General features: G+C 45.5%; 1 protein-coding gene and 1 pseudogene across 1 annotated transcript; both read left to right on the top strand.

Annotated features, from left to right (window-relative positions):
* Window positions 1–5233: 5233 nt before the first annotated feature.
* Window positions 5234–6156, top strand: LOC142436283 (snurportin-1 pseudogene; annotated as a pseudogene).
* Window positions 6157–13611: 7455 nt separating this feature from the next.
* LOC142436284 (PRAME family member 12-like) lies at window positions 13612–14607 on the top strand. Its single transcript, XM_075540040.1, has one exon. It carries the CDS (start codon window positions 13612–13614, stop codon window positions 14605–14607), a length of 996 nt encoding a protein of 331 aa, XP_075396155.1.
* The last annotated feature ends 1328 nt before the right edge of the window (window positions 14608–15935 follow it).

Consider the following 15935-nt stretch of genomic DNA (forward strand, 5'->3'; position numbering starts at 1 on the left):
AGAATTGAATTTGAAGGCAGAGGTACAGCTCTTCCTTGATCTTATTGAATCGTATTACATTTTCGATGCAGTGAAAATGAAACTGGTAAAACCAATAATCCTAAAAAAGTTTGACTGTTGATAAGAATCTTCTCCAACATCTTATATTTGTTAGAGCCTAGATCCTGAGCACACAGTCTGGAGGACACTTTCAGAGAATAAAAAAGAAAGACTGAAATCATCTGCAGATTAGCCACGCCCGACTGAATTCCTTGGGATCAGAAGACAAGGAAGCAGCTAATCTAGCCTTTCCCATTCCAAGATTTCCCGCTGAAAAAGAGCGTGATGTGAACAGTCCTGTTATCTCACAGGAAACCACGTGAATTCGATTATGGCAGACATTGTTTTCTTCAGCGTCATTCAGTCGGCTCCGAAGCACAGGGACCCGCGCAGGAGAGAGGGAAAGACTGCACACTCTGCGCCATCCTCACAACCGTGTGTAAGTGTGAGGCCTTCGTTGCAGCTGCTCTGTGAATCCATCACGTCAATGGCCTGCTTTTGTCTCTCTGTCCTTTTCCAGGAACTGATCTCTCCACAAAACAGGTCCAAAATATGTAGCTTGACATCCCATCATCCACATCTGTAAGGAGCAATCTGGTTATACTTTATATATAGATAATATTATGTTATAATATTAAAAACACAAATAAAAGCATATATACTTGTCCGTTTGGCATACCCTTCCTCAATAGAAATTGAGCACTGTTTCCTTGTTTTGTTGCCACAACTTTCTCTTGATCCACTTAACCATTCAATGACGAAGTATTTGGGAATGCCCCTTCTCATGGCTATCCCTACTTTGTTATCATGCACAGTTTCTGCGTTGGAGGCAGCAGGGTCTATTGACGCTTCACCTTAACTTGCTCTTTTTGAGGATATCTTCAAACGGGTGCAACAAGACAGTGTCCACAGTGTGGCAGTGTTTTGCAGCTGGAACTGCTCAGTCTGAACTGATTTGCCCCTTGTTTGGACCAGATGGTTCATGTGAGAAGTCTCAGACTGTCTGGACACATCTTGGGCTCAACACATAGGAGGTGGAGAGCCAGGACTCCAAGTGTACAATGGTGACAAAGAGATACAGTCATCTCCTACAGGGATTCCCCTAAGTTTATCCTTCTACAAGGGATATTAGGAAAGAATGGGTTTATGTTTGTGAAAACCTTACATGTATTGCAATTATTGCTTGAATAATGGGCCTGTGAAACACAACACGGGCATGTTTACTTTTTGGGTGAAGTGAATGTGTTCTATGTTGTATTATTCACCTATGTATTTACTTGCTCTGCTCAATAGAAACAGTACAAAAAATTAGAGTGTATTGCTTACCTTCTATAATTCATAGGTTCTCAACCTGTGTGTCTTGACCCCTTTGGGGGTCTCAAAGGATCCTTTTGTAAATGTCGTCCGATTCATATCAATAGCAAAATGACAGTTATCAAGTAGCAAGGGAAATAATCTTATGGTTGGGCTGGTCACCACAACATGAGGAACTCTATTAAAGGGTCGCGCATTAGGACGGTTGAGAACCACTGCCCTACATCTTTCACACCTCCATACCTATTGAGGGTCCTTGATATGTCTTTATAACTTGCCTATGTGCAAGGGTACAAGATCTGTGTCAACTTGCTGAGGTCACGAATTTCATCAGTGTGGAAAGTATGTAAGCATCTCTGTTTGGAGTGGAAGTTTAGGATTGGAAGAACAAGCACACATCCTGCCAAATGCAAATGATGCAACCCAACTAGCTGGAAGGCAGCCAAACTTGAAGCACTTCCTGATGCAGATGGGAGACAAACTCTGGCCAGGATCTAGCATCCCACAGATGTTGCAAGGATATAAGGAAGGTACCTCAGAACCCACGGGGAGAGAACCTTATCTTCCAGGTGAGGTCCTGAAGTTGGATTCCACCTACCTAAACAGTAAGACAATGATGTTTCCTTGTTTTATAAACCATAATTGGTAATGCTTCTGACATAAGAGCCGTTGAGAAGAGAATATACTGTGCTCTTCTCAAGAGGTCAATCCTTTAAACATGCCCAATGTGATCCAATCATCCCTGCAGTGCTCCAGATAAATGCAATTGATGTGGCATGCTTGGTAACCAGGGTACTCATTCCAACCTACCAGGCAGTCTGTGGGGCCTGATGAGGTCATCTACCCCTGGAGAGATCAACAGTCTGTAGACAGCCAAGGAGGCACTTTTACTCTTTCCCATAAGTTGGCTCTATGTTGGAAGAGACAGAGTACAAGTGTGTTTGTGCTATGGGAAATGAGTTACACCAATGAATATTCATAAGGGTATTATTTTGCATGTGTAACAATCTGTGGACTAGAGCCATTTCTGTAACCAATTGCTTAATCCACTCTCATCTGCTGACACACCTCCTCAAAATGTTCTATGTTCTATCAGTCACAGTGGGTGAGGTTTGATGGCTGACAATTTATCTCAACAGGGTTGGGTCTGGACGCTAAGGGTGTGTTCTGTTAGGATGGCATCAGCCTGGTGGATAAGATAACCAAAACTGCCATCACTTCCCTACTGAGACCTACTGTGTACAGCCAATGATGGGGAAGCTAGCTATCTTGTGGGTGTGGTTTTTGAATTAAAATGACTCTGAAAGCTCTCTAGCTTTGTTCTGGACCTGGACCCTTCCTCTGTCCTGAAGGTTTGGAGACTTGGGAGAGAATCCTGCCATTATCTCTGTATCTATGGAAATTGTTGGTCTCAACACCCTTGGGAAGAAGTTTGTCCTTTGACCTGCAATCTTGGATTCATCACCCAATGGAAATACTTGATCAAAGATAAGAGTCAAGATTAAAAGCTGAGCCTTTTTAACCTTTCCAATGGTGATTTGAAATAGGGAGTAACAGGAAAATTCTCTAAATAGTTCTGAGGTGCTAAGTGGGGAAGGTCCTAGAGGTTGAGGTGTGGCATTCCAAACTTGTCTTTCTTTGAGGCCTGTGTGAATTGAGTACATTCAATATTGCATTATGAACATATAAATATATTTGCTCTACCCAGTCTAATCAGGGTGTTGTGCTTACCCTCTATCTCCTTCACACCTCAGTACCTATTCAGGGACTTGATGCATCTTAATAGCTTGCTGTTGTGCAATGCTTCTTTAAAAATATCATCTTGCTGAGATCATGAATCTCAGTAGTGTGGCAAGTAAAGAAGAGTGTCAGTTTGGGGGATGGGCTCCAGTGTGGAGTTATTCATCTATTAATCAACTGTTGGAGGTTTCAGAACCACCGCTGTTTCCAGTTCAGAGTGATGAGAGCCTGCTCCCATAAAGACATATAATAGTGGTCCCCAAGTAGCTGATCCCGTCCACTGAGGTGAAATGGAATGACCCATTCAGTGATACCTGTATTTTAAATAGCGGCAAAAGATGGGGCTTTCTTCTCCCATTCAGAATTACAGTCATGGAATCCCACAGGGGTGGTTTACTCTGTCCTGTGTGGTTTCCATTCATCTGCATTGACAGTGACAAGAAGCTCCTTTTACTCTTTGTTTGAGAGAATGCACTTTAGTGCAAACCTTGTGCTTGCTTAATAATTATAGACAGATTCTAAGTGAGTGTTTGCTTTTAATGATGGACTTAAATATCCACTCAAGACTTCAATCCTAGAATTGTTTTTAGATTCTCGATGTCGGGTGACAACTGAATAACAACTCTTCTAAATTATCAAGGCGTTTCAGTCGCTGTCTTTTTTGTGGACCCACAGCACTGCTGCCGAGACTCTCGTGTCTGAAGAGTAAGTTGATGCCTTACTATTCAACCCTCTCACAACCCCACCACAAACCCTAAAAACAGAAAATTTAAGGAGGGTAGACAAACATGTCCTAGACATGTAAACCAGAGATAGCTTAGACTTCTGTGTTCAATTTTCACCTGGTGGATGAATAAGACCCTCTTGATTACAAAGCTATTAACTGAAAGCTGTGCAGAAAATGCCTGTCTGACTATGTTTCTTTGGATAAAATCAGGCCAAGCTTTCTTGGGGTGTGAACCTATTCCCACCTCTCTTTTCTGTGCCACATCTACCGAATGACATTCTCGATGTTCTCACTACTATAACTTGAAGTATTCCCCCTTGGGCATCATGTTTCATGTTAATATTTTAATTTTTCTCCTGAAGTTGCTCTTTGAAATGTTCTGTTCAGCATTATTTCATCATTTCTTCCATTTGCTTTAGTTATATTTCTACCAATGGCAGGATTCAGAGTCTCTTAGATGTCCACTTTGGTCATTCTACCTTTTGTGTCTTGTGGAGGACTTTTCTTTCTTCATACAAGATGTTATTGATGTCATCACACAGCTGGTCCAGTTTCCTGTTGCTAGTGTTCACTCAATCCTATCTGTTCTTGAGATGGCCTTGCCATTCATGTGGGGTGGATCTCAGGTTATATTTGTGCTCTCATGTAGTTGATTCATTTCTTCAGCTTCATGGCCCCAGCTTCATTTTTGACTGCACATAATGACCTCCTCCAAAATCTCTTAAGTTAGGGCTTATGTCTCAGCACTAAGTTTTTTGGATGTTACACATAACTTTCCAATGTCAAAAACAAAACAAACCAAAAACCACTTCCGGAAATGCCTTGAGATCATGTAAGAATGAAGTAGTTCATCCTGCACTCAGGTAGGGTGCATTGGAAATTGCATTACTTGCATGATTCTAAATATGGTCCAGGGAGGAGCAGTGTTTTAGGGCTTTCCTGGGCGTGTCCTTGATGGACAGGACTGTAGGTTGCATAATCAGGAGTCCTACCCTAGCATCTTGCTCAAATGCTTCATTTGAAAGTGCCAAAGTCTTTAGAACATAAACTATGCGTCCCAATCTTGGTCCTCCTCTGGCTTCCATAATCCCCCTCTTATTGTGATTAATGGTCTTACAATTACTCATGAATTTGTACAGCTGCCTGTATTCCAGGACTTAGTGAAGTAAAATCCTGTCTTTGAATGGTCTGAGGTACCAAGACTTCATGGGTTGGCTTCCCTAATGTGTCTGCGTCTTTGTGTCTTTCATAAATGAAGGCACTTTGTCCTTAACTTATCTTTGGTGTTAGGGTCTCTTTTGTACTGAACCACTTGTCCAACTTCTGTAGTGGATTTGATTTCCGTGGATTGCACAGGCAGAAGTCAGTCCTGCATAGCTGCCATTTATTTTGTTCAAAGAGTTTGATGGAACGATGGAAGAGCTGATTCCAGCCCTGGCTAGCAGATTCTCTGTGTCCCGAGATTTGAACGGCCGTGCAGCCTCACACCCCTGCCTGTCCCAGTACAAGCCCAAGTGCAGTTCCTTGGAGCAGGATGAGCTGCACCGTCGTTATTTGAACTGCAGAAATGCAAGCGACTGGCCTCTGTGAACCAGGCCAGAATGCTGGCTGAAGATGACTGGACCGGAGTGCAGAGTGAGGAGGAGGAACACAGGAAAGATGACGAAGACATGGATGTTGACATTGAGGAGAAACTCCCCTAGTGCTTTGCCAATCAGTTGATGCTCTCTGAGTGGCTGATTGATGTCCCCGCGGACTTGGGGCAGGAGTGGATAGCCGTCTTGTGCCCCATTGGAAAAAGAGCGCTCATCGTGGCCTCCAGGGGTTGCACCAGCGCCTACACCAAGAGCGGTTACTGCGTGGACAGGTTTCCTTCCCTCCTGCCAGGAGGCAGCAAACAGAGCTCATGGACACCATTGTGCACTGCATTCACAGCGAGGCTTACCAGACCTACTACGTTCTGGACCTGATGTGTTAGCAGGGACATCCCGTTTATGACTGCCCCACTGATTTCTGGTTCTACTGGACACATGCGAAGTTAGCCGAGGAAGGCGACCTGGGAGAGCAAACAAAGCTCAATCCTTTTTACTTTGTGTGGCCAAGAAGTTCCAGTGCACCCCAAGAGGTTGTGTGAGGTGCTGGCCACAGGCTTCCCTTTTGAGGTGGACGGGCTCCTCTTCTACCACAAGAAGATCCACTACATCCCGGGCAGCATCCCCCTGGTGGGCTGGCTATGGCCTTACATGGTGCCGCTGGTCTGCAGACCACCCAGCGAGAGTACACAAGGCACCAGCTGCAGCAAATCAGCCAGCAAAATTAATGCTGTTATTCTTTAGAGTTAGTGAATATTGCAGGGTATAGCATTGATAACAACATCCTGGTTAAAAAAAATAAAAATAGTACCATCATGGCTAAAACATTAAAGGGAACAATGATATTAATTAAAATGTTCTAATTTTGATTACATAGGAGCATATTTTAAAATAAATGACTACTGGGACTCTCTGACATGAAATGGGGGAAGGAGTCAGGTTATTCATCAGTCAACAAGATTGCCTTAATGTGACCAATGTTTCTCTAAAGTATACTTGCAAAATTTACCTTGTGATTTCCCGAATCCTTCTATCACCAAGACCAAATTTTCCAACTGTTTTCCCTACCTCATTGTTTCCTAATTTCTCACTCCAATTACCAATAATTATCTATGTGGCTTGACTACATGTTGGGTCAATTTCATACTGAAGAGATTGGAAAACTACTTCAGCTTCTTCATTAGTGATTCTTGAGGAAATTTTACTCATCATTGTATTGACAAGACTTTCTTGTACTCCCATACATACCCCATCACCCAGAGCGTTGTAGTTCAATACAGATCTCCAAGTTCAGTTTGATGAACGCACCATTATGCCTCTTGAGTTTGCCTTTCCTGTAGATTTAGCCTTGGGATGGTTTGATTCAATATGCAATGACCACATTTCCTACTGATCTTTGATTTATCCACCTCACCAGCTGCTGAGGTCCACCATCGGCCTGCCCATATTGGGTTCGAAAACCTTAGGGCCAACGTAGACAGAGGAAGTATCTAGACTGAAATGTAAGCCTCACATGAATCTTGCGAGCCTCTCCCACTGTGAGTTGATAAGAGGAGTAACAAAGCCAGAAAGCTCCCTTCTGAGGAGCTCTGGGTGCCATGATCCAGTTTTGGAGGGCAAGGACAACCAGTGTAGCTCTCCCAGAAGTCTGAGAAGACGTCTCGTACCATTCACAAGTCAGGATTGCTCTTGGAGCAGATTGATCAGCATAAGCAGCAGGAACCCACCCAGGCTGCTGGACCTGGCCATACAGAGTGTGTGGCACAATGATGTCTCAGCCATGGCTGTCCTGGAGTCGCTACTCACGAACTCTTCCCACCACTGCCATGCAGCTGTGGTCGGTGGACACAGAGACGCAGCAAAGGCAACGGTAGGGTCTTGGCTTTTTATCCTGCTCCCGTAGGGGCTCTCATGAAGTCTTGGCATTCTCAACAGGATATTTTGATATCCTGCTTCCCAGATGATTCCACGCAGGGGATGTGAACTCTGAGTTGTGGATATATGCCTGAACACTGACACCAAGTTTTGGAGAGTGTGGTCTGAAACCCAATCCATTGTGTCCAGTGACAACGCAGCCCAGGACTGTGACACTCAAAGGGAAGGATCCCGTAGCAGGAGAGAAGCCTCAGTGTTTGGCCTCTATGTATTTGCTCACAAGCATTTGCCTTCTTGAATCAGTACCAGATGAATTGCTCACTATTTTCATTACAAGAGTCAACTGTGGAAAGACCCTGCCACCCCTCTGCTGTCAGGAGTTAGCATTTGAAGGAGATCTGTCACAGCTTCTGATTATTGAGGAGATCTTAAATGGGGTACAGATGGATTCTGTGCAAGAGGTGGGAATCCACTGCAGAAGGGACCTGCAGAGGCTCAACTGGTTTACTGCTTACCTGTCCCAGATGGGTCACCAGAGCACACTCCATGTTTCCCAAGTAAGTCCCACATAAGTCCAGATCCCCTGGTGTCATGTACCATGGACAAAGTGGAGAAGTGTCTTGCAAAAGTGGCCTCTCATATCCTCAGTCTGCATTACTCCAGCACCTCGTTCTGGAAGCAGTCTTCTTCCTCAATGAGCACGTCTATCAGCTGCTCAATTGTTGGCCTACACATTCACAGTTTCTCTCTTTAAAAGCACTGCATTGCGTTGGATTCTGGCCTGACAGCCTGTGCTTTTGTCCCCGAACCAGCCAACTAAGGTCCCCGCATATGAGTGGTATGTTCAGGGATTCCTTAAGACCTGAATTCCTCCCGAGTCTGCTAGAGAGGGTCTCAGACACCGTGAACCACCTGAATTTAGCTGACTGTGACATCGATGACTCTGAGCTCACTGCCTTGCAGCCTGCTCTGTGCCAGTACTCCGCGCTCACCACCTTAGAGTTGGGTGGAAACCCAGTCTCCATGGCTGTCCTGCAGGACCTGCTTCAGCACACAAGCTCTGTGTAAGTTCTCCCTTCTGAGGCTCCTTGTGCCTCAGGATTGCTATGAGGACACGGAAAGTTCTCTGTCTTGGGATACTCTTTTAGAGGCAATGGAGGATCCCAAGACGACCCTGCAGGCTACAGATTCCTCACTTTAGATTTTCTCCCAGTAAGGGAAGTTGGGATGAAATCATCATGCATGTGGAAAGCTAATGTGGTTGCCTTCCTTACTAATCCTAACTTATGCTTCTGGTTTACTGTACCACTTGGAAAACCCTCATGTTCACTATGCAAATGATATTATTTGGAGTTAGGTTCAAGAGGATTAGGCTATCTTTGCTCTAACAATGTGGTGATTGGAGTTGAAGATTACAAGAAGCATCTGACATTTACGCCCTTAGCCCAGTCATTCCTTGCTGGCTTCACATCTCTCATCTACAAGACATGAAAAGAGAGGCCAACAGACAGGAGCAGAGCATGTCCTTGGAACCCAGGGTCCCTGCAGGGGAAACTTATAGATTCAGAAGAACCTGGATGCCAACACTCGTGGAATCCCCATGGAATGCACACAGATGCTGAAAGTTACCAGTCCATCCCAGTACAAGACAATCAACATCCAACCTCTCATATCCATGTCTAAGCTTCTGACACTAACATATTTTGCCTAAGATAAAATAAATGTCTCTTTGTAAAGCTATCCTCTTGTGGTATTTACTTCTCCTGGAGCAACACTATTAAATATGTGCATTCAATTTTGGGCTCTGTTCCCTCGACCTAACAGAAATGGGCACGGAAGGATGTCAGTTTTGGAGTTGTGCCTAGGTAGTGGGCTGTGCTTGTCTATTAATCAATAGTTGGAGGCTTCCAAAACCACTAGCTTCTACAATGGAGAAAGATGAGAGTCTGCCACCTCAAAGACACGCAGCATTGTTTACCAACAAAGCTCATACAGCCCTTGAGAGAAAGGGGAAAGAATCCCATGGGGCAAAAGCACACAAGAACACTTTATATATGGGAGAAAGATGGGGCTTTCTACTCCCACACAGAGTTACTCATGGAAACTCTTAGGTTGATGCTTGTATTCTGAGAGCACTTGAGATTTAAGACAGTGTGTGGGATCCTTCTGCAGAGGTCAGTCCTTCAAACATTGGTCAGCACACCACCAGGTCACTGGTTCAAATCTGTCAGCCAGTCCATGTGCTTTAATGAAGCCATCTACTCCTGGAGAGATTGACAGTCAGTAGGAAGCCAAGGAGGCATTTCTACTCCTTTTCATAAGTTTGTTCATAAGTCGGATGAGCTACAGTGGACGAAAGTTTGTGCTTCAGGAAATGCACTACAAAGAGGAGCACCCATAATGACAAAACTATATTGCATGTATGAGAAACGGGCCAATAAAGCTATTTCTATAAACACCCACTTAATCCTTTTTCACCCTCCAACACAACCCTCACCATCTTCTGTGTCCTCTCCCTCCCCGTGCATAAGGGCTGATGGCCGAGGACTTGTGTGAACAGGGCTGGGTCTGGATTCTCAGGAGTTGGTCCGTTCTGATGGCATCAGCCCGGCTGATGAGATCTCACGAAATGCCATCACTTCCATGATGAGACCTACTGTCAACAGCCAATGAGGGGGAAGCAATAGCTTCCTGGTGGGTGTGGTCTTATCCTTTAAAAGGACTCTCTGAATGCTCTGTAGCTTTGTTCTGCACCTGGACCCTTCACCTGACCTGAAGGTGTCTGGACTTGAGACGGAACCTTGCCAACATTTTCCTGGCTTCTCTGGAAGTTTTCAGGCTCAACATTCTTGACGAAGAAGTCTGCCGTTCGACCTGCCTTCTTGGATTCTTCATGCACCGGATCTACTTCAACAAGGACCGTGGCCAAGACTGAAATTGGAGCCTTGTCAGCGTCTGCAACTGTGAGTTGAATGAGAGTTACATGAAAACTACCTGAATGGTTGCGAGGAGCTGATGGGGAGGGACACAGATCTTGGAGGGCTGGTGTAAGGAGATGGGAGAACACAGCGGCCTCTCCGTGGGAGACCAGATCCATGGATGGACAGAGGGAAAGGGTCTTGTCCTAGAATCCCTGTTTCATACGCTACTTCTTGTCATGGTTGACTGTCTCCTTCTTTTAGGAAACCCACTCTGTGTGTTCCTTCATCTTGTTTTTGTGGCCCCTGCATTTTTCATCGAATATTTGTGTGGCAGTTTGTTTCACAGTGGTGGCTTGGGAGGACAGGACAGAACAGTGCTTCCTTCGTAGGTTATAGGATTTCTGTGCATCTGGAATGACACAAATGCTCCTAACCAAAACAGCATCTTTCAAAATTGGGAACCATAGAATTTTGATTGTGAAATTTGCACTTTCGATTCGTTCTGTTCTGTCTTGTTTTGTTTTGCTTCTAGCACTTGTGGTCTTCTTCAGTTCCTTGCGCTTAAAAAATTCTAAGGAAGGTTCTTCAGCTCTGTCTGCATTGTGTTTGACCTTACATGTCGAGCACTTTCTGACAGCCTCTCAGACTGAAGCACACTGCCATGGAGTCACTGCTGACTTTCAGCAACCCCTTAGAATTGCTGGTGCGATAACTCTTCATGGGACAAGAAAGCCCAGTGTTTTTCCTGCGAAGCTGCTGGTGGTTTCAAACTGCTGACCATGCAGGTCACAGCAGCCCATTGCATAACCAGTGCCTGCGAATGCTCCCGAGTCTGTCCTAATGCAGGGAATAGTCCCACTGCCTTCTTGAGAACCAACACTCATTTTCTGACCACCAAATACTCATGTTGAACTTGAAAGGACACGGGGAAGATCAGTAGCTCGGAATCTCACGGTGTCCTGGAAGCAAGGTGGAACAGATTGCTCTGGGAAAGACAGGTAAATGATGCTGAAGCACAGGGGCAGAATGAGAGTGTAGACTTAAGGGAAGTCTCCTGTAAACTAAGACATGTAAATGAGCGAAAGCTTAGTCTTTTGTCCTCCTCAATGATGACGTGATGGATAAAAAAAGTCCCTTTTTTATTCCAAAGCTATTAACAAAGATCTTGGCAGAAATGACTATTTATGTTTAGTTTCTCTGTCGAAAGGAGGAAACCCCAAACGAATCTGTATTTAATTGGCTCTGCCTTTATTTTTCCTGCTTTTATGTAAGACAAAGCTTTAACTGGGTCTCAGCTCCTTCCCACCTCTCCTTTATCTGTTACATGCACGGAATGGCCTCCTCTTACCACCTCTTTGACCTCCTATTGTCACTGGTGATTTTCACCTTGAGCAGCATATCTCACTATAATAGTGTAATTTGTCTTCTGTTTTACATGTTATGCTCAGCTCTTGATGGTTTCTTCCATTGGCTTTAGCGATGCTTCTACCAATGTCAGGATTCAGAGTCTCCTTTGCGTCCAGCTAGGTCATTCATTCTTTTCTGTTTTGTGAAGGATTTTTCTTTCATACATGATACTATTGATGTCATGCTATAGCTGGTCCAGTTTTCTGTCGATCGTATTCACTTGATCACATCTGTTGTTGAGATGCTCTTGACATTCAAGTGGAATGTGTCTGAGGTTATATTTGCATTCTCCTGCATCTGATTCAAGTCTTCAGCTTCATGGCCCCAGCTTTGCTTTTGCCTGCTGATAATGAACTCCCACAAAATGTCTTTTAGGTAAGGGCTTCAGTCAGAACATTTCATTTTCAATAAGTTATCAATAACAGTCAAATCAAGAAAACCACTTCAGCTAGATGGCTGCTTATTTAACTTTAAGCCCTTAACACCTAAATGCTATATCTTTTCATAGACAGGCAGCTTTCCCCACCTTTGCTTATGCCCACATTTCATCTTACGTTATGGTATCGGGAAGGTGAGCATCACAGAATGCAGATAATTAGGACCAAGTGACTTTTGTTGAGGTAGTACTTGAATCTAGGCCCCATGTCCATCGGCAACCTTAATTCTTAACATATAGATATAAGTACATGGATTGGTTTCCCTCTCATTGTATATAAACAGGGTCAAGTATAAAGAAAATGTTTTGAAACCGATGATATTAGCATCCCTGCAAATGTGCTTGACACAATGAATGCATGTGTGGCTTACGATAAGAGATGTAAGAGCCCCCAATAAACGTATTTAATAAAAGGAAAGAAACATCTGTCTTCCATTAAAAGAAATTTTTAAAAAGTGAATGCGGACATCCGGCTTCTTACTCAGAAAGTAAGTTTTGAGTGGAATTTCTATTTCCAGATGATTTCACTCTGTTGTGATGTTTGAATATTCTGCATTCATGATCTAGGGAATGAGCGATGCAGATGAATCCAGAGAGGCAAAACCATCTGTTGTCAGAGCCCCTGAGCTGAAAGGATGAGACCTCCAGTCCCATGGATAAGTGTTCCCTAGCTCTGAAATGTCGGGCCCTTTCGTCTCACTCTCAGTCTTTGAAACTTGAGGTAGTGTCCCCCAAATTTCCTACTTATTTTTGCTTCATTCACCTCCCCAGCTGCTGAGGTCACTGTCTGCCATCAGACTCCTGACTGCCCATCTTGGATTCCACAGCCTCTGGGTCAACTTGAGTCAGAAGAAGAAGAATCCAGTTTGAAATCTAAGCCCACGTGGACCAGCCTCTACCAGTGTGAGTTACTGGAAAGATTAGCATGGTCAGCCAGCTCCTCTCTGAGGGGCTAAGGGGATGACAGTGGAGTCCAGAGTGTGGAGGGCTAGGACAACCAGATTGGCTCTCCCAGAACACTGAGCAGACCCTTTCTCTTCATTCACAGGTCAGGATCGCTCTTGGAGCTGATTGATCAGCATGAGCAGCAGGAACCCACCCAGGCTCCTGGACCTGGCCATCCAGAGCGTGTTGCAGAATGAGGCCTCAGCCATTGCCTCTCTGGAGTGGCTGCCCACAGAGCTCTTCCCTCCCCTGTTCGTGGCAGCTGTTGTCGGAGATTACAGAGAGACAGTGAAGGCCATGGTTGGGGTGTGGCCCTTCCTCAAGCTCCCTCTGGGGGCTCTGATGGAAGATTGTCAGTCTCCCCCTGACATCTTAAAGGCTGCCCTTGATGGCCTTGCTATACTGCTTTCCCAGAAGGTTAAGCACAGGAGATGCAAACTGAAAGTGCTGGATTTACAAATGAACACTGGGACCAACTTCTGGAAAGTGTGGGCTGGACGCCAGTCTACTGCCTCTGTAACGTCATCAGAGGATCCAGAGTCCACCCATCCCAAGACTCAGATCCTCAAAGAAGACAAATGTAGGTCAGTGGAGAAATATCCAGCCTTGGCTGGCATGACGGTGCTCACTGACCTGTGCTTTCAGGCAGACATCCCAAATGAAATGCTCACCTTCCTCATCGAAAGGGTCAAGCAGACAAAGGACCTGCCACACCTGTGCTGCAGGAAGCTCGAGCTTGTTCGGAATGTTGCCCCGCTTCCCATTCTTGGGGAGATCCTCAATGTAGTGCAGCTAGACTCTGTCCAGGAGATGAGATTGCTTGGTAGCTGGGACCTGCAAAGCCTCAACTGGTTCGCTCCTTACCTGGCCCAGATGGTCCAACTGCATACACTCCTCCTCTCTGAATGCACCCTGTATTGCATCGTCCCCGGGGAGAACGATGAGGACGAGGTGCAGAAGCTACTTCAACAATTCACCACTCAGCTCCTCAGTCTGCATCAGCTCCACACCCTCATGCTGCACTCTGTGAACTTCTTTGGTAACCACCTCCACCAGCTGCTCAGATGCTTGCAGGCGCCCTTGGAGACCCTGCACATACGCCGTTCCTTGCTTATGGACCAGGACTTGACATACCTGTCCTCATGTCCCTGCACCAGCCACCTGAAATCCCTTGACTTGAGTGGTGTACGCAGGCCTGGCTCCAATTACGAGTTCCTCCCTGCTCTGCTGAACAGAGTCTCAGCCACCCTGGTCCACCTGGATTTGGCGGACTGTGGCATCACGGACTCGGACTGCGATTACTTGCAGCCTGCTCTGGGTCACTGCTCTCAGCTCAGAACCTTGAAACTCTGCGGAAACCTGTTGTCCATGGCTGTCCTACAGACCCTGCTGTTTCACACGTTCCCAAGGTGCAACTTTGCCTTTCTAGAGCTTCCTGTCCCCCTCAATTGCTACATGGACCCTCAGTTAACTCTGCCCTGGCATACCCTTGCAGAGGTGATGGAGCAGCTGAGGCTGACCTTGCAGCTCCATGGACCCCAAAGAATACGCCTTGCTTACAGGCACTGTCGCACCCTGTGCGATGCAATCTGCATCCGTATGGACAACTAGTGCCACAACCCTTTGCCATCTGTTCTCAATCCTGACTTCTACCTCGGGATCCCAATGTCGTATTTGGAAAGACTAGTGTTTCCTAAATTAGAGCGGTTTGGATTGAGTTCTTGAGCTTGAGGTCATGTTTGCCATGATGACGAAGGAGGTTGGAGGTATCGGTCAGAGGATGCATCTAACGTGATCAGCCTTCCTGAAGTCAAGCCTTAATTGCTTCACATCCATCTTCTGAAAGTGATGGAAAAGGAGATTCAGCAGCAGGTAGCAGATGTGCTCACCCATATCACGAATCAAAGCCAGGAGCAAAATACATCCCTGTCACCCACGGCCCCTTCCGTGGGCATATGCAGGATCTAGGTGACGTGGATGCCCAGGCACATGGAGTTCTTCAGGACTGCAGGTGTCCCCGATGCTAAAAAGCGACATGACTTTCCGCTGACTCCTTTCCAGGGAGAAAACAAGTGCCGAGAGCCCTGCCCCACATTTCTGTCTCCTACCACTTGCAATACTAGAAAATAAACGCATGTTCCAAAGCCATGCACCCGTGCTATTCATTTCTCCTGCTGCAAGAGTGCCGAACTTAAGAACACCCAGTGATGCTCACCTTCCCGACAGGATCGCTGAAGACAAAGTGGGTGCATAAGCAAATGTGTTGGAGAAAACTGATGGTGCACGTCTATCAAAAGATATAGCATTTGGAGACTTAAAGGCTTGAAGATACACAGTCAGCCATCTAGCTGAAAAGCAAACATGTCCACATGGAAAGACACCAGCCTGTGTGATCATGAGGTGTCAATGGGATTATTTTACAGGCATTTGAGACCCAGAGCAAAATCATACTAATTTCAATAGGGGTGCAGCGGGTGGTGGGGAGGAAGCACAGTGTGGAATCCCCAAGCCCATCTGTAGACAATTGGACATGCCTTTACAGAAGGTGTGTCGGGGAGAAGTTGAGACACTCAGGGTGCAGTATGAATGAAACATACAACTTTCCTCTAGTCCTTTAAGGCTTCTGCCCACTCCCCCTGACTATCATGATCCCATTTCTACCTTAGAAATCCAGCCAGACCAGAGGATGTACACTCATAAAGATCAGAGCTGGAAACACAGGGAATCCAGGATCGATAAAGACGTAGGACCAATAATGAGAGTCGGGATGCCAAGAGGGTAAGGTGTAAGTGTGGGGAGGAAAAGGGAATCGATCACTCGGATCGACTTGTAACTCCCTCCCAGGGGGAGAAACAACAGAAAAGTGGGTGAAGGGGGACAGCGGATGATGTAAGACATGAAAATAATAATTTATAACAAACAAAGCGTTCAAAAAGGAG

The sequence above is a fragment of the Tenrec ecaudatus genome, unplaced genomic scaffold (assembly GCF_050624435.1).
Source record: "Tenrec ecaudatus isolate mTenEca1 unplaced genomic scaffold, mTenEca1.hap1 Scaffold_1941, whole genome shotgun sequence".
NCBI lineage: Eukaryota > Metazoa > Chordata > Mammalia > Afrosoricida > Tenrecidae > Tenrec > Tenrec ecaudatus.